This window comes from Carcharhinus amblyrhynchos, chromosome 20 (assembly GCF_965287045.1).
Source record: "Carcharhinus amblyrhynchos chromosome 20, sCarAmb.v2.hapA, whole genome shotgun sequence".
NCBI classification, from domain to species: domain Eukaryota; kingdom Metazoa; phylum Chordata; class Chondrichthyes; order Carcharhiniformes; family Carcharhinidae; genus Carcharhinus; species Carcharhinus amblyrhynchos.
This window is the reverse complement of record NC_137343.1, coordinates 22,713,394-22,733,540: the sequence shown is the minus strand read 5'-3', so window position 1 is coordinate 22,733,540 and position 20,147 is coordinate 22,713,394. Positions and strand designations below refer to the sequence as shown.

At 39.6% G+C, this 20,147-nt stretch overlaps 2 protein-coding genes across 3 annotated transcripts in view; one reads left to right on the top strand and one right to left on the bottom strand.

Moving 5' to 3' along the window:
• Nucleotides 1-7,942, bottom strand: part of LOC145355820 (uncharacterized) — a 60,960-nt gene extending 53,018 nt beyond the window's left edge. The window contains exon 1 of one of the 2 annotated variants that reach the window (XM_080208216.1): nt 7,785-7,942. In XM_080208216.1, coding sequence (XP_080064342.1) covers nt 7,785-7,799 — 15 coding nt within the window. In that variant the 5' untranslated portion in view covers nt 7,800-7,942. Of the gene's footprint in view, nt 1-2,020; nt 2,069-7,784 lie in introns of those variants that run through there. The other variant, XM_080208217.1, reaches the window with a different exon arrangement.
• Nucleotides 7,943-15,252: 7,310 nt separating this feature from the next.
• On the top strand, nt 15,253-19,928 carry LOC145355819 (uncharacterized). Its single transcript, XM_080208215.1, has 3 exons — nt 15,253-16,324; nt 16,831-16,955; nt 17,495-19,928. Exons 1-3 carry the CDS (start codon nt 15,272-15,274, stop codon nt 19,368-19,370), a joined length of 3,054 nt encoding a protein of 1,017 aa, XP_080064341.1. The 5' UTR covers nt 15,253-15,271; the 3' UTR covers nt 19,371-19,928.
• The last annotated feature ends 219 nt before the right edge of the window (nt 19,929-20,147 follow it).

The following is a 20,147-nucleotide window of genomic DNA, read 5'->3' as shown; positions in this document are numbered from 1 at the left end:
CTGCAATATTATGCGCCCAAAAAGCATTGACTTAACCAGTGTACAGTAAATCATAGGGGACAGATAGAGTCCTAAGAGAAAAGGAATACCAGGGTGGAAGTACTTGTAACCTTCACTCAACCCTGCCACTGCAGTGGCTGCAAGGGCAGCAGGCAACAATAAAATGGATGTGGAGCAGGTTGGCCATCATTCTCTGTGAGGCTTGCTAATGTCTCAGAAGGACAGTAAAACTGCTGAATTAGGAATTTCTTGCCAGCTGAAACAGTGCCAGCACTATGAGCAAGAAACTGAAATGGAGGAACAAGTATAGCAAACCTAGCTTGATACAGAATTAAGAAATGTCGTCAACTTGAAGTGGCACAAAGCAAAAGGCTACAGTTCAAAATTGTTAAATTTTCAGACAGTGAGCTCCTGATATCTGCCATCAAATGTCTATTCTGTCCACGTATCCTGAATTACTCGCTTGAATTTCCTCAAGAGAAAAATACCTAGAGAGGAGGAGACGAAAGCGAGAGAAAGTGAAGAGGCTACACACTAAACATGAAAAGTAAACTATGGAATGCAATCTGCAAAGCTTTATTTTTCATGATAAGTTAGATAATTAGTTAGTTCAAAGGTTTTTGGCTACTGAATTTCACATCGAGAGAGCATATGGTTAAATAAACAAAGTTTCTGACAGATGTATTTATGAATTTAACGAGATAAATTCAATTCACAGAGTCATAGAGGTTTACAGCATGGAAACAAGCCCTTCAGCTCAACTTGTTCATTTTTGCTCATTTTTTAAACCCCAAAGCTAGTCCCAATTGCCTGCATTTGGCCCATATCCCTCAATATCCATCTTACCCATGAAGCTGTCTAAATGCTTTTTAAAAGACAAAATTGCACCCACCTCTGCTACTACTAGTGGCAGCTTGTTCCAGACACTCACCACCTTCTGTACCTCTGGACACTTTTGTATTTCTCCTCTCTCACCTTAAACCTACACCCTCTAGTTTTAGATTCCTTTGGGAAAGGATAAAGACTACCTAGCTGATCTATGCCCCTCATTATTTTATAGACCTCTGTAAGGTCACCCCACATCCTTCTACGCACCAAAGAAAAAAGTCCCAGTCAAACCAGCCTCTCCTCATAACTCAAACCATCAAGTCCCGGTAGCATCCTAGTACATCTTCTCTGCACTCTTTCTAGTTTAATAATCTCCTTTCTATAATAGGGTGACCAAACTGTACACAGTATTCCAAGTATGGCCTTACCAATGTCTTGTGCAACTTCAACAAGATGTCACAAGTCTGGTATTCAATGTTCTGACCAATGAAACCAAGCATGCTGAATGCCTTCTTCATCACTCTGTCCACCTGTGACTCCACTTTCAAGGAACTAAGAACATGTATCCTTAGATCTCCTGGTTGTGTAACTCTCCCCAATGCCCTACCATTAATTGAGTAAGTCCTGTCCTGGTTCAATCTACCAAAATGTAAGACCTCGCATTTATCTAAATTAAACTCCATCTGCCATTCATCAGTCCACTGACCCAATTGATCAAGATCCCATTGCAATCCAAGATAACTTTCCTCACTGTCCACTATGCCACCAATCGTGGTATCATCTGCAAACTTACTAACCATGCCTCCTACATTCTCATCCAAATCATTTATATAAATGACAAATAACTTAGTGCTGTTGATCCTTAGAAGTCCTTCTCCACTTAAGTTCTGCCTGAGCTTTCAAAACATGGAAATAAACAGACAAACCAGAAAACCTAAATGCCACGTGGCTATCAATTCTAAAGGCTTATCTTTACTTCTCTACTGAGAAATTGTCTACCTTTGAATCCACAGTCAATTCCAATGTTCCTTAGCAATAGCTCAAAAATACTAAGATAGAATTTTAGGATAGCTGAAACAAAGTGTTTTTTTAAGAATGTTTCATCGAAAGTGTGTGTTTTTGAGGTGCCCCTTCTAATTCTTCAAATTTATGTTGTTTTTCTTTTGAAATAAAAATTGTCAGAAAAGCTTACCTTCATCGATTATCTAGCACTGATTGATCTCTACTACTCTCCACGGCAGCTGCAAAAACCACAGGTAATTGGATCAGAGGACTACACTGGCTGCATCAAGGTTCATCTAAGGACAGTCAGTTTTGTTATTCATGAGGTTGCATGTTTTTTGCATCTCAATTTTGCTCTGGGAAATTGTTCAGATGGATGACCTTACCTCTTGTAAATTGAGAAAGGGAGAATTTTAATTTAATGGCCTCGTTATGATGTTCCACAGCACTTTACAACCAAAGCACAGTTTAATAACTGTTACCTTGTAGGCAAATGCCACAGCCAAATTATATACAGCGAGGTCCCACAAACTGCAAACAAATGAATTATTAGATAATCTGTTTTAGGTGATACTGGTTGCAGATAAACACTGAGCAGGGCATTGGAAGAAACTCCTCTGCTCTTTTTCAAATAGTGGCATTATTTACTAATCAGGGAATCTCAGATGCAAGGTACTAGCTACCATGACCTAAGACAGAATTAAATTTTAGTGTCTACTGCAAAATTTTCTACTGACATCTTTATAACCTTTAATGCATTATAAGCTTGCCAATATAGTACCTTGATATCTGATATGAAGTCCCTAGTTTTTAATTGTTTCTCTTGATAGTCATTCTTAAAAATAGTTGTGTAAAAGATAATTACACTCATCAGGTAATTTAAAGTTAAACCCTGTTAATTATCTGAAGATACTCAATATTAAGAAGAAACCAATATAGTCCAATTTCTGGTAGTTTGATAACTGATATCCCTCATGACTTAAAACTGAAAAGAAATTGCTTTCAAGAGATATCAATACAGCACCATTTCTAGTTTGCTATGTATTTCTTTTCTAGAAAAAAAATCAATACTTAAATCATCCATCATAGTCCATACGCTGTTGATGCTTAGTACGGCAGTTAAATAGTCAAATAAACAAAATCATGACAGAACATAGTATGCACTATGAAAATCTGAGTCTGGCACACCCTTCAAAAGCTTATACTGGAAACACTGCACTGTGATTAAGGTTGCAAAATCCACTACTGCAGCAAACATTTACTGCATCAGCAAGAGTGCAAATGATTGATAGCATATCCCAATTCCCCATGATACTTACAATGTGCTGTCAGAACTACATAAGATGCAGGCAATGCACAAAATGCAATAATCAAGTGAAATTTGATATTTCCTTCGGTCATTTTAGCACACTGAACAGAATTATCATCGAACATGGTTATCTACACTGCTAGCTTTGACCTTGATAGCTAACAATCATTGTTACTTTCCTACTGCATAAATTATACAAGACTATTAAATCTAGGCAGCTAAATTTAATAGCACCTTGCATTTAAATAGTGCCTGTAAAATCCTGAGGGGCTTCACAGGAGTTCTATCAATCACAATTTGACACAAACCATAAAAGGAGATATTACGACTGGTGATCCAGGCTTGGTCTAAGAGATATGTTTTCAGAAAAACCATAAACCAAGAATGAGACAGACTGGTTAAGGTAGGTAGTTCTAGAGCTTATGGCCAAGGCAGCTGAATTGGGAAATGAAATATGCAAAAGGCTAGAATTGGAAGGAGCACAGACATTTTGGTGGATTGTAGGGCTGGAAGAGGTTACAAAACTAGAGATGGAAGGAATAGAAAACAAGAATATTAAAATCAAGGCATTGCCAGACTGGGGACAAATTGGAGTCATAGATCACTGGGCAATAGATGAATAAGACTGGGTGCAAATTAAAATATGAATAATAGGGTACTGGATGAGGTTGGAGTGGGTGCAAAGTGGACCATCAGACAAATGAACATCAGACAGTCAAGTGTTGAGGGACAACAAAAAACCATGGATAAGAGTTTCAATAACAGGTCGGCTTTTTCTTGTTTGTTCTTAAGATTCAAAAGTCAGTGAAAGGTCAACATTTGATGTTCATCTTCAATTAATCTCAAGAAGATGGTTTGTCTAGAATGCTGTTAACCTTGGGTATTGTTGGAGATGTACTCTTCCAAGCAAGTGGAGAGCATTCCATCACATTCCACCTACCTTGTGAACAGATCTTGAAGGAGTTAGGAAGCGAGTTACATACTACAGAATTCCCAGCCTCTGATGTGTTCTTGTTAACACAGTTTTTATGTGGTTGGTTCAGTTCAGCTTTTGGTCAATGGAAACCCACAGGACAGTGATGGTGGAGGGTTCAGTGAAGGTAATATTCATGGGGGGGATGCTTAGAGAATTTCCCTTGCTGGAAATTATTACCTGGCAAATGTCACTTATCATTTATCAGTTCAAGCCTGAATGCTGTTCAGGTCTTGCTACATTTGGGTATGTACTGTTTCAGTATCTGAGAAATTGCAAATATGAACAGACTGAGAAAGGAGTGCAGATGGACAATGTTGGAAGGTAGAACTAAGAGATATTGGTGATAGAGAGAACATGATACTTGAAACTCAACTCAAGGTCAAACAGGACACAGAGGTTGTCAACAGTCTCAAACAGTGTCCAGACACACATGAACAGTGGCTAGGGAACAGAGTTTGAGCAGGGACCAAAGGCAATGACTTTGGTTTTTCTGATGTCTAATTGGAGAAAATTTCTGCTCATCTAATTCAGAATATTGGAAAATTAGCGTGAGAAATCAAAAGCAGTAAAGGGGTCCAAAGAGAAGGAGACTAAAGTGAGGTTGAGCTGGGCATTGTAATGTACATATTGGATCTGTTGGGTAGTTACAGTTTATTCATTTAGGAACTAAAAAGTTCTCAATCTTGAACACTTGCATAGTAGTTTAAAAGGAACATATGGCTACAACACAAACGTACAAGACTAGACAGGGTAAATGCAAGAAGGATGTTCCTGAAGTTGATGTGTCCAGAACCAGGGGTCGTAGTCTGAGGATACAGGGCAGACTGTTTAGGACAGAGACAAGGAGAAATTTCTTCACCCAAAGAGTGGTCAGCCTGTGGAATTCATTACCACAAAAAGCAGTTGAGGCCAAAACATTGGCTGTTTTCAGGAAGGACTTAGAAATAGTACTTGAAGCAAAGGGGGTCAAATAATACACTGGGGGGGAGGTATGGTGGGGATCAGAATATTGAGTTTAATAAATCAGCCATGAACAATGGAGAAGGCTTGAAGGGATGAATGGCGTCCTCCTGCTCCTATTTTCTACATACGCCTGAAATTATCAGTAGATGTCAGATGCCAAAAATAAGAATGCTACAAGTTGGTTTATTTAAACACCAGTTCTGGAGAACCACAGTTATCCAAGTATCATTCGTAGTTTTCTCGCTTTTCTTGATTCTATATTTTTCATAAAGCAAATATTTGTCTTATATAATTTTTCACCTATCATACGTTTCTTCTAACTTTCTATGCCTTTTAACATTCTCAGTTACCAACAAATACAAAATCATATGACAGAGTCCAATAATACAATTAATGCTGCACTGCACAGCACAGCCCAGTGCTTCAGATAAAATCTGCCAGTCACAACTTGGAGGAGATTTGGACAGCATTCAATTGGATTTCCCAGTTTTTTTTAAAAACAACTGCAACAGCATCTGCAACAGATCAGGCTATGGATAACAGCCAAGATGCGAACAGTCTGGAAAGAGTGGGGGAAGGAAAGAAAAAGGGCACATTTAAGAAAAGATGGGTTTTTATTTTATTTATTATTTATTGTCCCAAGTAGGCTTACATTAACACTGCCATCAAGTTAGTGTGAAAATCTCCTTGTCGCCACACGCCAGCACCTTTTTGGGTACACTGAGGGAGAAGTTAGCATGGCTAATGCACTTAATCAGCATGCCTTTCGGACTGTGGGAGGAAACCCACACAGATATGGGGAGAATGTGCAGACAGTGACCCAAGTTAGGAATCGAACCCGGGTTCCTGGTGCTGTGAGGCAGCAGTGCTAACCACTATGCTACCGTGCAAGGTGAATGAGAAGTCATAAGAAAGATAGTCACATCTTGAAGTAGACAGTTTGTATTTCTGCAGAGATTATGGAAGGTTCAAATTAAAACTGCCAGCCCCAGAACCATTTCAGAACTGCCCAGCTCCAGAATCCAAGGTCAGAGTTCAGTGCACATGCTTAACAAAGCAGGAAGAATTTTATTCTCTCCCGACTACAGTGGCATGACTCAGTGATTTCTGCTGCACTTTGATTTCAATGAAATCTTGAACACTAAAAAACACAAATTCCTTATTCTACCGCACAAAAACTGTGTAACCAAAATGGAACTTTCACAGTTCATGTACCTAAATGGAAGGGATGCCTTATAATACTTATGTCATGTCAACAACAATTTCTAACCTTAGTCCTAATCACTAATTTCTATTCCCAACCATGAATTCTAACAATCACCAACCCTAAATCCACTAATCCTAAAACATTAACACTAAATCTAAACCAAAAAGCGATCAATTTCAATACATTCTCCAAACATTTAAAACTAGCTCAAGTGTTGGTATCAAAATAAGATTCCCAACTTGTATCTTATGCATTTGGATTGATACAGACATTGGATTTCAGAGCTCTGTCAGTTATTTTTGTTACTGTGGATAATGGAAATCATTGTGACAGAACAATTACTAACTGTAACTGAGATATATTTAAATGATTACAAACAAATTTATTTTAATGTATTTCTTCTTACATTAATCAATATGCAGCATATTGAAATACAAACTTGGAAACTGAAGTAATCATAGTAAAATGAGTCCTACACTGTCCTTTGAAGATCTTTGCATTAATTTAGCAAAATGGGTAAGGGACTATTTATTGACATATATATATTCTACTCCTGCTAGATTTCTAAATTCAAATTGCTTAATTTTATGGAAATTTTATTTTCATTTCTTTAGTCCAAGTTTTAAAATGTTCAGTTTCAAGGATATTGTAAATTAAACCTACGAATTCAACTTTTTAAAAAATTCTTAAGCATATTTAACAGTATAAAGTTATGATTGATTGGAAGATGGTCACAAATTAATCTAAAATTGGTACAGCCATGGGGTGTTATACTCAGCTTTAAGGTAACTGTTTATATTCTTAGCTAACCGTTTTATGAATGACTGATAGGTGTAACATGGCACAAAAACATAGATTGATTAGAGGTGAAAGTCACTGGTGTTATTATCGCGAGTTAAAAATACAGAAAAGATCGGGGAATTTGCACTGGAGTCTAAATAGTCACACCTATGTCTCAAAATATACTTCAGAAACAATTTGCAATATACACAACTAGTAAAATTCCCTTCAATAATGTTTCTTTTGTTAACTGAATAAAAGAGAAACTTTTCCTTTTGGATTCATGTGATCAAAATGCACAACAGGGCGGAAGAACTCTTTATCGCCTCCCCGTTGTGTTATATGCAATAGTTTAAAACAAAACTATCTTTCTATTGAGGTCGATCAAAAACTAATTTCTCTATCCGTCTGGTTAATTACTTGGCATCAAACGATCATGTGAAACATGGCACTGCTCTTTAGATCGTTTAACCCTACTGGGGTAGGTACCAGCTCCCAACAACAGGTGATCAGGCTGACTTGGAAAACACGGTCTCTTGCACGCAGCTCTTGGAAAGTAAAGCATTTACCATTTAACAACAATACATATATATTTGCATGGATGTTTCTGTGAGTATAACAGAGCCAGTGGAAGGGGGTAACCGCCATTTTAGGAGAGCCCCAGTCAAAGCGCCGGCCTCTGCTTCACTGTCAGCCAGCGGCAGGTACACAGTACTCACAATGAACGCTGTCATATCCCCTCTTCAAATTCTTCCCTCCCCCACTTCTCTTCGGCTCGACCATTTGGCGGTTTATTGGTTAAAAATGCCGGCCCCGGAGGACGTTTTTGTTTTGTGTGTTTCTCGTCATCACTTTCGACCGGACGGCGAACGCTGAAGACGTCACCTTCGGGGGGTGGGGGCGAGGGGCGGCGGGCAGGACAGAAAGCGGCTTCGGGCGCGGCGACGGAAATTGCCGAAGGCTGCGTTCGGCTCCGCTCTCTGGGAAGGTGCGCTGAGCCAATGCAATGCACCAACTGCACTCCGATCCAAGACACTGCAACTTGCCAGCAGTATCCATTTTTTTCTGTCCACTGGCCAAGGTTCACACTTTGAAGACACTAAAACACCAATTTAGATACTTCTAAACTAAGGATTTATTATACATGAGAATATTTCTATTTTTAAGAGTGTTAAACTAATGCAGAATTATTACATGTCCAAATATTTTGCAAAGTACAAACAATTGCATCGATATTTTGCCACATTAATAATTAAATGAGCTATTTCTGTCATCGGAAAGGAAAACCAATCCATTTTGTTGTACGTAATTTTAATTGTTTCATTTGATTTGACTTGATTTATTATTGTCATGTGTTAGTATACAGTGAAAAGTATACAGTGATATTTAAAATGTTTGGCTTTCACAAGAAGTTGCTTGCTTTGTAGGGTTTTGCCATTTTGAAATGAAGAATGGGGATCAGAATTAAATGTCTCATCTAAGCACTTGACATCATCCGCGCTTAACTTAATTTAAAATTCCATTAACCTTGAAATGAATAAAAGAGAATCTGATACTTCAGTCTGAAGACCAGGAAGATTTTGTGTGTGTTTGAATGGTTGGAAATTTAAATAGGCAAGAATGTTACATTAAAAGAAGGTCGAATCTCTTAATGAGCTTTTTAAGCATAACAATATCCTACCTGTTTAGATAGGGTGAAACAACATCTTCCCGTTAGATTAAATAATGCCGGTGCGTAAAACAGGATGATTTATTAACATTGTTTCAGAGAGGGCAACATCACATGTTAGTACGTATCTTTGAACACAACACCTAAAATAACGCAACTGTGAAATGAATTAGAGGAAGGCCTTTTGTTTTCTTGATATAGTCCCTACATTTATTCACGCTCTGCCAAGTTCTGCCAAGATGAGTTGGATATTACAGGGAACGCCGCAACCAACGAGTTTTGGATCTATTTTACGGTTGAAATGAAATTTTAGAGCTCGGAGTTTCTTTGAGCTACTTATTGTTTTATTTTACTGAGGTGGGCTGAAATTCAGAACCCAGGGTACCTAACTGACAATCAATGAAGATTTGGTTATTCGGTGCAATCCCTTTTCTGTCGAATATTTTCTCAGACATCAACTAATTCATATATTTAATCAATCCACTAAAATTAAAGCAAAATACTACGGCTGCTGGAAATCTGAAACCAAAACAGAAAATGCTGAGTTTTTCCAGTAGTTTCTGTTTTTGTTTAATAAACCCGGGCGGACTTCATTGGATGGGTAAAAGAGCCAAGTTTATTTCCAAATGCATTAAGGCGCACAGAACAAATTACAAAGTGTAGAAAAAATGGAACATGGTTAACGCAACTCGTGGATTACATCAAGCTATTGATTAATACGTGGGCTTTTAATCGAAAACAAGTTTACCAAAAGACACTGGGCAAAACAATTTAAAAAGGTATAGATAGAACGTGGGAGATATTTATACTGCGGGGTGAGAGAATGAAAGATACGTCATAGCCACATAAACCAAGGGAAAGGCTCCTAATCATGGAATCCTTACGATACAGAAGGAGGCCATTCGGCCCTTCGAGCCTGCCGATAACAATCCCACTCAGGCCCTATGCCCATTACCCCACGTGTTTACCCTGCTTACCCCTCATGATATAGATGCTTTCTGTAGAGACTGTACACTATTATTATTGTTCTGTAAACTCGTGCAGACACAGAATATTAAAGAAAATTTAACTGCTGCATCTATACGCACTTCCTAGTACACAGAAGCAGAAGTAGACCATTTTGCCCCTGGAGCCAGTTCCGTCAAATATAAGATCATTGCTAATCAATGAGCAAATTCCATACACTACCGTTTGCACCATATTAAACCCTGTCGATAACAAGAACCTTTCAATAACAGAAGTCCGTCAATCTCAAATCTAAAACCAACTGTCGCGTGCAGGACAGAGTGCCATCTTTTACCTCCATTTGTGTGTAGAAATCTTTCTTAATTTCATTTCTGTAAGGCCTAGTTTTACTTTTCAGGCAATGTCCCTAGACATAGATAATCTTAACCAGCAGAAATAGATTATAACACAAAGAGAGAAAATGCTGGAAAATCTCAGCAAGTCTGGAAGCATCTGTAAGGAGAAAAAAGAGCTGACCTTTCGAATCCAGATGACCCTTTGTCAAAGCTAAAAGGCATAGATAGAAAGTGGGAGGTATTTATATTGCAGGGTGAGGGAATGAAAGATGGGTCATAGCCAAAGAAACCAAGGGAAAAGGCTCCTAATAGCAGTCCATAGAGATAATAAAGGGTGTGAATAGCCAATCAACAGAGAAGCTGAAATCAGAAGAGAAACTGTGACAGATGAAGATGCTTGCGGGGCTGGGGGGCTGGGGGGGGGGGTGCTGGAGGAATGGGTGAGTGAGAGGTAAAATGTAGAAAAAGGGAGGAAGGAGGAAGCAAAGTGGGTGAAAAGGTAAGGAAAGGAAGATAAAGTAGGAGGAAAGAGTTGGGGAAGAAAAATGAAGAAAGACAATGAAGAAATAAAAGGTAGAGAACAGTAAAAAAATTAAATAAAATCAAAGCAAAGGGGTCAAGGTGGGATGGAGCTAATCATCTGAAGTTGTTGAATTTAATGTTGAGACTGGAAGGCTGTAAAGTGCCTATCCATAAGATGAAATGCTGTTCCTCCAGTTTGTGTTGAGCTTCACTGGAACATTGCAGCAGGCCAAGGACAAACATATGGGCATGGGAGCAGGATCATGTGTTAAAATGGCAAGCAACAAAATGGCAAGAAATAGTTTATATCTATTCTATCAATTGCTATTTTGTTTTGTGAACTTCAATCAAACCTCCCCTCATCTTCCAAATTCCAGGCAATCAACCCCTAGTTTGTGACATTTATCCTCAGTTAACATTTAGGATTTAAATATCAGTTTTCCTTTTGTGTTCTAGCACACCATTCCATTACGTTTTTGATACATTTTTGGTACCTGTCCATGACATTTTAATGATCAATGCACCTCAAGTCTATTTGGACCTCCACTATCTCTAGTTTACTGTTTACAAATCCTTATGCTCGCCATCCTATTTCATATTTTATGTCAACAATTCCTATGTCTTGTTATGATCTCCTTAAAGTCTGGTAACTCTTAAAGAGAAATTCCAGTTGACAGCTGAATGAATAGTATATTAATATTTCACATTTTTATCAAATAACTAAAAACATAATTGACGTAACACTATTTACTTATTAGGCAACTTATACTTTGAACTATAGAAATAAATGGTTCCTTTTTATTTATCACACATTACATTTTCCATGGAATTGCAGTTCTTTTCAAAAGATAGTTCACAGATGCTTCCAGTTTCCAGGTTGCTTTCTTTTTACTTTCCAGACAGTTTACCTCTACTCCCAGAACTACCTCTCACCATGAGGGTTACACTGTAGGTTTTTTTTCCTAGCTCCAAGGTAGGCAAGTCTTAATTCCTCATGAATTTGGTCTTCAATCTGAGCATGAGCTCCCACCCATATTTTGCACGGTGAATGAATTGTCAGCATTTTCTCGGATTAAGGTGCAGGCCATGCAGTTTTTTTTATTGATGTTATACTCTACTGACCAAACAGCAACATCTGCCAGTCTGTGATATGGCTGAACAGATATGAAAACCCGTAACCAGATCTCAAAATAGCTTCCTTTGCCTTCTTCTCCATAGCAACAGGAAACATACTGACTTTCTATCTAAGTAGAAATTCTAATCCATTATCTTTGCTTCCAACTTCCTTTTCACTTTCCTACATTTAAAGCTACCATTCCAAAATATAGTAAGCTTATAAACCAAAAGGCACAATTCTAAAATGCAATAATCCTATAAAACTCACAATTGTAATAAAAACAAAACTGCTTATGTACTCATCACACACCCTGATGTCAGAGGGGGTGCTGTTGTGCTTGGATTTGTCCCTTCAAGCTTCAGAACCTCCTATATTCCAACTAACTATGCAGTTGGCGGCATAAACCGTGATGAGATAGTTAACAGAAAATGTAAAGGAACAAATCGTGTAAATATAGTGTGGCATAAGTTAGATACAGGAAGACAGACAGAAAACAAATTAAGGGCAATTAGTGTAAAGTGAATTATGGATACCAACTGGAGAATGATTTTGAAATCTTTTAGGAGTGGAATGGATAAGAATTGAGACCCGTATCTCACTCTGTTTTGTGTTCAAACCGATTATGTCACAGACATGAATGTAAGTGTTTAGAGTTAATGGGTGGTGCATGTTAATTTTAGAAATGGAGGCATAGGGTACAAAACCAAAGAGGCAGAGATAATAAATGTGTGCACGATTAGAGTATTGTATGCAGTTTTAGGTGCTCCATCATAGAAAGGACATTAAACCAGCATAGTTTCACCAGAGTCATAACAAGGTTGGGAAACAAAAATTATGATGAGACAAATACTGGAGCTATTTTTTTGAAGCAGATGAAGTACAATTTAATAGCGGTTTTGAAAATTCTAAACATTTTTCATAGGGTGGTAGGGAAAGACTCTTCTTCAGATCAGGAGACGAGGATGAGGAGTCATCAATTTAAAATTGTCACTAAAAGAATAGGGAAAGTGGTTAGCAGAAAATTCTTTACACTCAAGTTGTTACAACATTGACTTTACCATGTAGAATTATTGAGGTAAAGACCATTGTATCTCATAGTGAAAGTTGATGATAATTTTAAGTGGAGGGATACATGAAGTTGTGGCGAGAAAGCAGGACAGCGGGATTACTTGCTAGATTCAAATAACAGCAAAATACTGTGGATGTGGGAAATCTGAAGTAAAAACAGAAAATGCTGGATAAACTCAGAAGGCCCGGCAGCATCAGTGGAGAGAAACACAGTTAATATTTCTAGTCTATATGATTCTTTTTCAGAGCTTTGAAGAAAAATCATATGAAATTGAAATGTTAACTCTGTTTCTCTCTCCAGTGATGCTGCCGGGTCTTTTGAGTTTATGCAGCATTTTCTGTTTTTATTACTTTCTAAATTGTTCTAGCAAAGGACTGACACGTTTACAATGAGCCAAATGGCAATATTCTTCTCTGTAATGTTCCACAGTTCAATGTAAGATAAAATACAATATCCTCAAGTTTGTGTGGCAAGGCCTCATCATTTTTTTAAGTTTTAAAGTTTATTAATTTGTGTCACAAGTAGGACATCATTAACATTGCAATGAAGTTACTGTGAAAATCCTCTAGTCGCCACACTCCAGTCCCTGTTTGGATACACTGAGGGAGGGTTTAGCATAGCCAATGCATCTAACCAACGTGTCTTGTGGACTGTGGGAAGAAACCCACACAGACATGGGGAGAACATGTGGACTCTGCAGACAGTGACCTAAGCTGGGAATTGAACCCGGGGTCCCTGGCGCAGTGAGGCAGCAGTGCTAACCACTGTGCCACCTGAGGTCAATTGGAGGACAATGATTTTTTTGTAGGTTTATTTTAGCAAATCTCTTTAAACCTCTATTGTAAAGAAGTAGTAAGGTTGCTACTAATGGTTATATCACTCTTGTGTGGAGAGGATGGAGGGGAGGAAGGGGGCGGGGAACTAACTATTTAGCTTATTCAGTGACCTGTTCTGTTGAACGCACAGACAGTACCATGATGCCACCCCCAGAGCGAATAGCCTGTCATTAACCAATTTGAAAATTCACACATGAAAAATAACTTTAATGTTGTTTGCCTACTCTCTGCTTCTTTGGATCTGCGTCCATGTTGTCCTTATCTGACTTCGAAGCGTCTCGAGATGCTTTCTCCCTCAAATACGTTCTATTAATGCAGATTACTGACACGTAAATCGAACAATATGGATTCTTTATACACAATTAAAGGAAACGCCTCACCAGCACATAATAGTCAAAGCTTAGTTTGTTTCTGAGTGGATTGAAAAATTGACTTATGATCCTCCAGTGAGATAATGAGGTTAAATAAATCTATTAGTTTATTCAATCGTGTTTACTGGTAACTGTACAGTGCCTTAAAATTAATCGCACTGCACTCCTAAACTAGACGTACATCAGACACGAAGGTTTAACACTCAGAGCTCGCTTCAAACATGGGATTAACCGTTTAAGGGTTGGCAGGACCTCCCAGTACATAGAGATGACTCACTGTACAATTATGGTGCCTGCTCTGTTACGAGATCCTGCCCGCTTTTAATCTATTTGCAATTTACAAAAGGAAGACATTGGCACGTACGTTGAATTTTTGTTTTAACAAGGCTTGAAGTATTCAATCTCAGTGCTTTACACAGCTCTGCAATTGCTCTAATTTTGTAATAAAGGCCACACCTAAAAAGACGACACTGCGGAAGGCGCTGTCTGCGAAGTATGGTGCTGAAAACACGTCCCGTTTGCAAGCATATATACCAAAACTTTAGTGTGTGTGTGTGTCCGGGTGTAAAGCCTTATTTTGTGTATGTTTAGCAGGAAAATAACCAAAGTACAAAGTATCACCCCAGCCCTCCCCATCGCAGGTTTGCACAATATCAGCAAAAAAAATCTGCGCTCTTTCAGCTGAGTAACATAAACTTTTTACACACGCTAATGAACGTATGTACATTTAAATACAATATACAAAAAAGCCTTACAATGGCTTAAACTTATTAGACTTTGGGCAGCAATAAGTTTCTTTTTGAAAAACCGTGAATAATTGATGACGATGCGGATCATAATCAAACAATCGCGGGGGGGGGGGATGCAAACGCAAAATATCAGGAAAGGAATCTTGAAACCCGCAGAAATTTCCCCCATTTCGACTTGCCACCCCTTTCCATATTAGCATATTTATGTGGAATATAAAAAAGGAAGAAAATCATGAATTTCCAGCTGGATCTCGCCCTTTAATTATGTGCAGTAAGGAATTATGTGCAAAGGGGGTTTTTTAAACTCAAGATGCGCTGGCTTATTTAAGTGCCTTTATCTGCATTTTGGTAGTATCTGCAAGCTGATCTGGTTAAAATAGTTATAATTTGCACATACAGGAGGTCTGGTGGGAGGGGAGGGGGCTTGGAAAGAGACATCTTCAGCAGATTGGTGAGTGAGACGTCGCTGGAATAAGGTTGCTGCCAAGTTCGCACATTCTGCGGGCTATAAAAGGCGCAGCCTCCTCCCCTCGCCACTGCAGTGCAACTCTTCCCCCCTTCGCATCCGCACCATGAGTTACGGGCTGGAAACAATGCTGGGCGGCAGCAGTACTTACCGCAGGGTTTTGGGGGAGTCGCCCCGCTCGGTGTCCCGCTCCGCGGTCTCCCTGACCAGCAGCGGCTTCCACTCGCAGGCATGGTCCCGCAGCCCCAGCAACACGGTGCCTTCCACCGCCTCCTCCACCTCCTACAAGCGGCTGGCCCCGGGCCTCGGTTCTCAGGTCACCCTGTCTTCCGAGAGCATGGACTCGGGGCTGCTGAACGGCGAGCTGAGGTCCCGCAACGAGAAGGAGCTGCTGCAGACCCTGAACGACCGCTTCGCCACCTACATCGACAAAGTCAGGAGCTTGGAGCTCCAGAACAAGAACCTGGAGGCGGAGGCTGCCTCCCTGAGGCAGCAGCAGGCGGGCAGGTCAGCAATTGGGGAGCTGTACGAGAGGGAGATCAAAGATCTCCGCAACGTGGTGGTGCAGATCAGCAACGACAAGGCTCAGCTGCAGCTGGAGCAGGAACATCTGGAGGAGGACATCCAGCACATCAAGCAGAGGTACCAGGACGAGAACCGGCTGAGGGAGGAGATTGAGGGCAGTGCCCGATCCCTGGGCAAGTACACCGAGGACGCCGGCTTGATGAAGCTGGAGCTGGAGAAGAAGCTGCAGTTCCTCAGCGACGAGGCGACCTCCATGAAGAACGGCCACGACGACGAAGTTCGGGAGCTGCTGAACCAGATCCAGGGCTCGCACATCACCCTGGAGGTGCGGGACTCCCTCAAGTCGGACATCACGGCCGCCCTGCGGGAGATCCGGGCTCAGATGGAGGGCCACGCCATCAAGACCACCAGCCAGACCGAAGAGGTGTTCAAAGTCAAGTTCGAGAAGCTGAACCAAGCCGCCAAGGTCAACACGGACGCCATCCACGCCGCCCAGGATGAGATCCTGGAGTATCGCAGGCATCTGCAGAGCAAGAACACTGAGCTGGAGACGCTGAAAGGCACCAGAGATTCACTGGAGAGACAGATGTATGAGATAGAGGACAGGCACAACGCAGACCTTTCCAGCTACCAGGTACTGGGGATAAATCCATCTCGGTGACCCCACACCCCCAAATACTTTCCCAATAAAGAAAATAAAAAGTTCAGGGAAATTAAGGTTTATATATATATAGTTTAAAACAAAAGTCTAATTCGTTTAACTTTCAAAACTAACATTGAGAAGGTCTAGATAAAGCAAATTACTGCGGATGCTGGAATCTGAAAGCCAACGAGAAAATGCTGGAAAAGCTTTGACAAAGGGTCATCTGGACTCGAAACGTCAGCTCTTTCCTCTCCTTCCAGATGCTGCCAGACTTGCTGAGATTTTTCCAGCATTTTCTCTTTTGGTTTGGGAAGGGTCTACACTGATTTATATCAGGGTTGCAAGTTAAGTCTTATTAACTCTCATATCTGACGGAGGAGTCCAAGTTTTTTCTTTGAAATTCCCACCTTAATACATCCCCAAGATCTGACCCTGGATTTGACACGGTTTTTGGATGTGCATAACCACTTACTTCTGCAATGTGTTTAATGTTACAGGAAGCGGCTCAGCAACTGGAAAACGATCTGAGAAACATCAAATGGGAAATGGCTTCGCAACTCAGGGAATACCAAGATTTACTCAATGTCAAAATGGCTTTGGATATCGAAATTGCGGCTTACAGGTAATGGCGTGGATATCAAGTGCGAAGTGGCGTTGCGTTGAGTGAGCGAGCTTGAGAGCTTTACGGTCTAAATATCAGAGGAAGAGACATTAGTTGACACTAGTCATCTCTTAAAACTTGTAACGATTATGATGGTACTTTGTTGCGAAAACAGACATGAAGAATCGATGTTGTTAAAAGGTTGGTCGCTTTGAGTTCTTGGAAAGTTAATCAGGACGCATCGTAAAAGAAGGGAAGGAAACCATTTAATTGGAATTTAGACAGCAGATGGTATGGAATTAAATTTAAAAAAAAGCTTGAAATGCGGGGAAAAGAGTCAAGTTAGGAAGATGGGGCGAACTTCCTAATTCCAGTTCTATTTCTGTTCCAGATGCTTGCCATCTACCCCATATTTCTAACATTTTACAATAGTTATTTCAGCTCTTCCTAGTCTTTCCTCTAACGCTAATATTTTTGTTGAAATGACATAAGAGTACGTTTTCAGATAACTATTAATATTGTTGTTAATAATATTTTATTATTCCTTTTATTTTGGAAAGGAAACTTCTGGAGGGTGAAGAGTCAAGATTTATTGGGACATCTCCCTATGCTTACATAGAAGGCTACCCTAAAGTTCCTTCAGTACCAAACCATATTAAAACCAAGACTGAAGAAAAAGCCAAACCAGCTGACAAAGAAAAAGACAGTGCAGAAGAACAAGTGGATGAAAAGGCAACTGCAGCAGAAGAAAGTGAAGAGGCAGAAGAAGGAAAGGAAGAGGAGGAGGAAGTTGAAAAGGAAGGTGAAAAGGCAGACACTGAAGAAGCAGCAGAGGAAGAGGCTGAAAAAGCAGAGGAAGGTGACCAAGAGGCCAAACCTGATGAAGAAGCCGTGAAAGAGGAAGAGACAAAAGTGGAAAAGACTGAGGAAGAAGAGGAAGCAAAGTCACCTGTAGATGAGAAAGTTGAAGAAAAAGTAACAGAGGAAGAGGATGTGAAAAAGGGGGAAAAGGAACAACCAAAAGAAAAGCCAGAAAAAGAACCCATCAAAGACCAAGATGAACCAGTCAGCAAGGTTGAAGAAGCAAAACCAACTGAACTTAAAGCCAAAGATAAGGAGACAGAGGAGAAAGAAAAAGCAGAAAAGGAGCCCGAGGCTAAAGAAACAGAAAAAGTAGAAAAGAAGGAGGAGCCAGAGGAACCCTCTAAACCGGATGAAGATGAAAAGGAATCAAAAGCCAAACCCAAGGAGGAAGAGAAGAAAGATGCCAAACCAGAACCCAAAGCAGAAGAGAAGAAAGATGCCAAACCAGAACCCAAAGCAGAAGAGAAGAAAGAAGAAAAACCTGAGCCCAAAACTGAAGAGAAAAAAGATGCCAAACCTGAGCCCAAAGCAGAAGAGAAGAAACCAGAGCCCAAAGCAGAAGAGAAGAAAGAAACAAAACCTGAGCCCAAAGCAGAAGAGAAGAAAGAAACAAAACCTGAGCCCAAAGTAGAAGAGAAGAAAGAAGAAAAACCTGAGCCCAAAGTAGAAGAGAAGAAAGAAACAAAACCTGAGCCCAAAGTAGAAGAGAAGAAAGAAACTAAACCGGAGCCCAAAGCAGAAGAGAAAAAAGAAACTAAACCGGAGCCCAAAGCAGAAGAGAAGAAAGAAGAAAAACCTGAGCCCAAAGTAGAAGAGAAAAAAGAAACTAAACCAGAGCCCAAAGCAGAAGAGAAGAAAGAAGAAAAACCTGAGCCCAAAGCAGAAGAGAAAAAAGAAACTAAACCAGAGCCCAAAGCAGAAGAGAAGAAAGAAGAAAAACCTGAGCCCAAAGCAGAAGAGAAAAAAGAAACTAAACCAGAGCCCAAAGCAGAAGAGAAAAAAGAAACTAAACCAGAGCCCAAAGCAGAAGAGAAAAAAGAAACTAAACCAGAGCCCAAAGCAGAAGAGAAAAAAGAAACTAAACCAGAGCCCAAAGCAGAAGAGAAGAAACCAGAGCCCAAACCAGTAGAGAAGAAAGAAGAAAAACCAGATTCCAAAGATGAAGTGAAAGAAAAGAAAAGCCCTTCTACACCAGAGCCTACACCTCAAGTGAAGACCCAAAAAACAGAACCACCAAAAGAAGAATCAAAGAAAAGTACAAAAGTTGAACCAACCACACCAACGGAAGTGAAGGGATCTGAAAAAACAGATATTAAAGACAAAGCAACAGACAAAGAAAGTAAAAAAGCAACAAAGGATGAGGTAACCGAGACAGTGAAAAAATCAGAAGTAACGAAACCTGACCCAGAATCAACGAAAGAACAAAAGGGAAAGGAGCCTACAAAGACAACGGCATCTGAAGTTAAAGAAGAAACGCAAGTGAAGGATGACAAAGAAGGGAAATCAGAGAAGTCTTCCAGTACTAAAGAGGAGGCAAAGACCACGGAAAAAACTAAAAAAGCAGAGGAATAAAAGGCAGAAAGAATAATTTTGTGGAAAGAAAAATAATCACCAAAGAAATACTGGCTCAAGGAACAAAGTGATTAATGTAGAAGGAAAAAACTGCCACGATAAATATTATACCTTGTATTGATACAAGGGGTTGGTAAGCAATAGGTGTTCACAAAAGAGGCATTATGGTAACTTATATAGCAGAATGTGATGTATGCGGAATGCTTACACTTGAAGAGTGCGAATCATTAACCTGCCTCAGTAATAAGTGCATTTAAAATGACTACCCATATGAGGTATATCACCTAAAGATAAAGAGTATTTGCTGACTTATATTAATCAAATTACACATCAATCGCGAATTGAAGGTTAAAAAGCCACATCCTCAATTTCAAATGTGCACCTGAACTAATACTGTCAATTATCACAATGTGCAATATATAAAATAAAGAGCTTAACAGATACAATGTGCCTCTGAAGTATGTATCAATAATAATGCAAATTGACATGATTAGAATATATGTATAATGACAACACAATAAATGATTGCACTTTCTTTGAATAAAATGGCAACTTTGTTATAGGAACATCATATTTGCTTAAGATCTGTCATTTATTTCAATGTTTGTGCGCAGTTGTTCTTGCTTTTGTCAGGAGCAATTTTTTTCTGTAAGAATATTAGGCAAAATATCAAATAACCACCTGGGGATCAATTCATCATAGAACAAATAGTTTCCTGCTATTGAGAGGAGCGAGAAGAGAAAAGAGACAGATACTGGCAATACATATCAAATACAG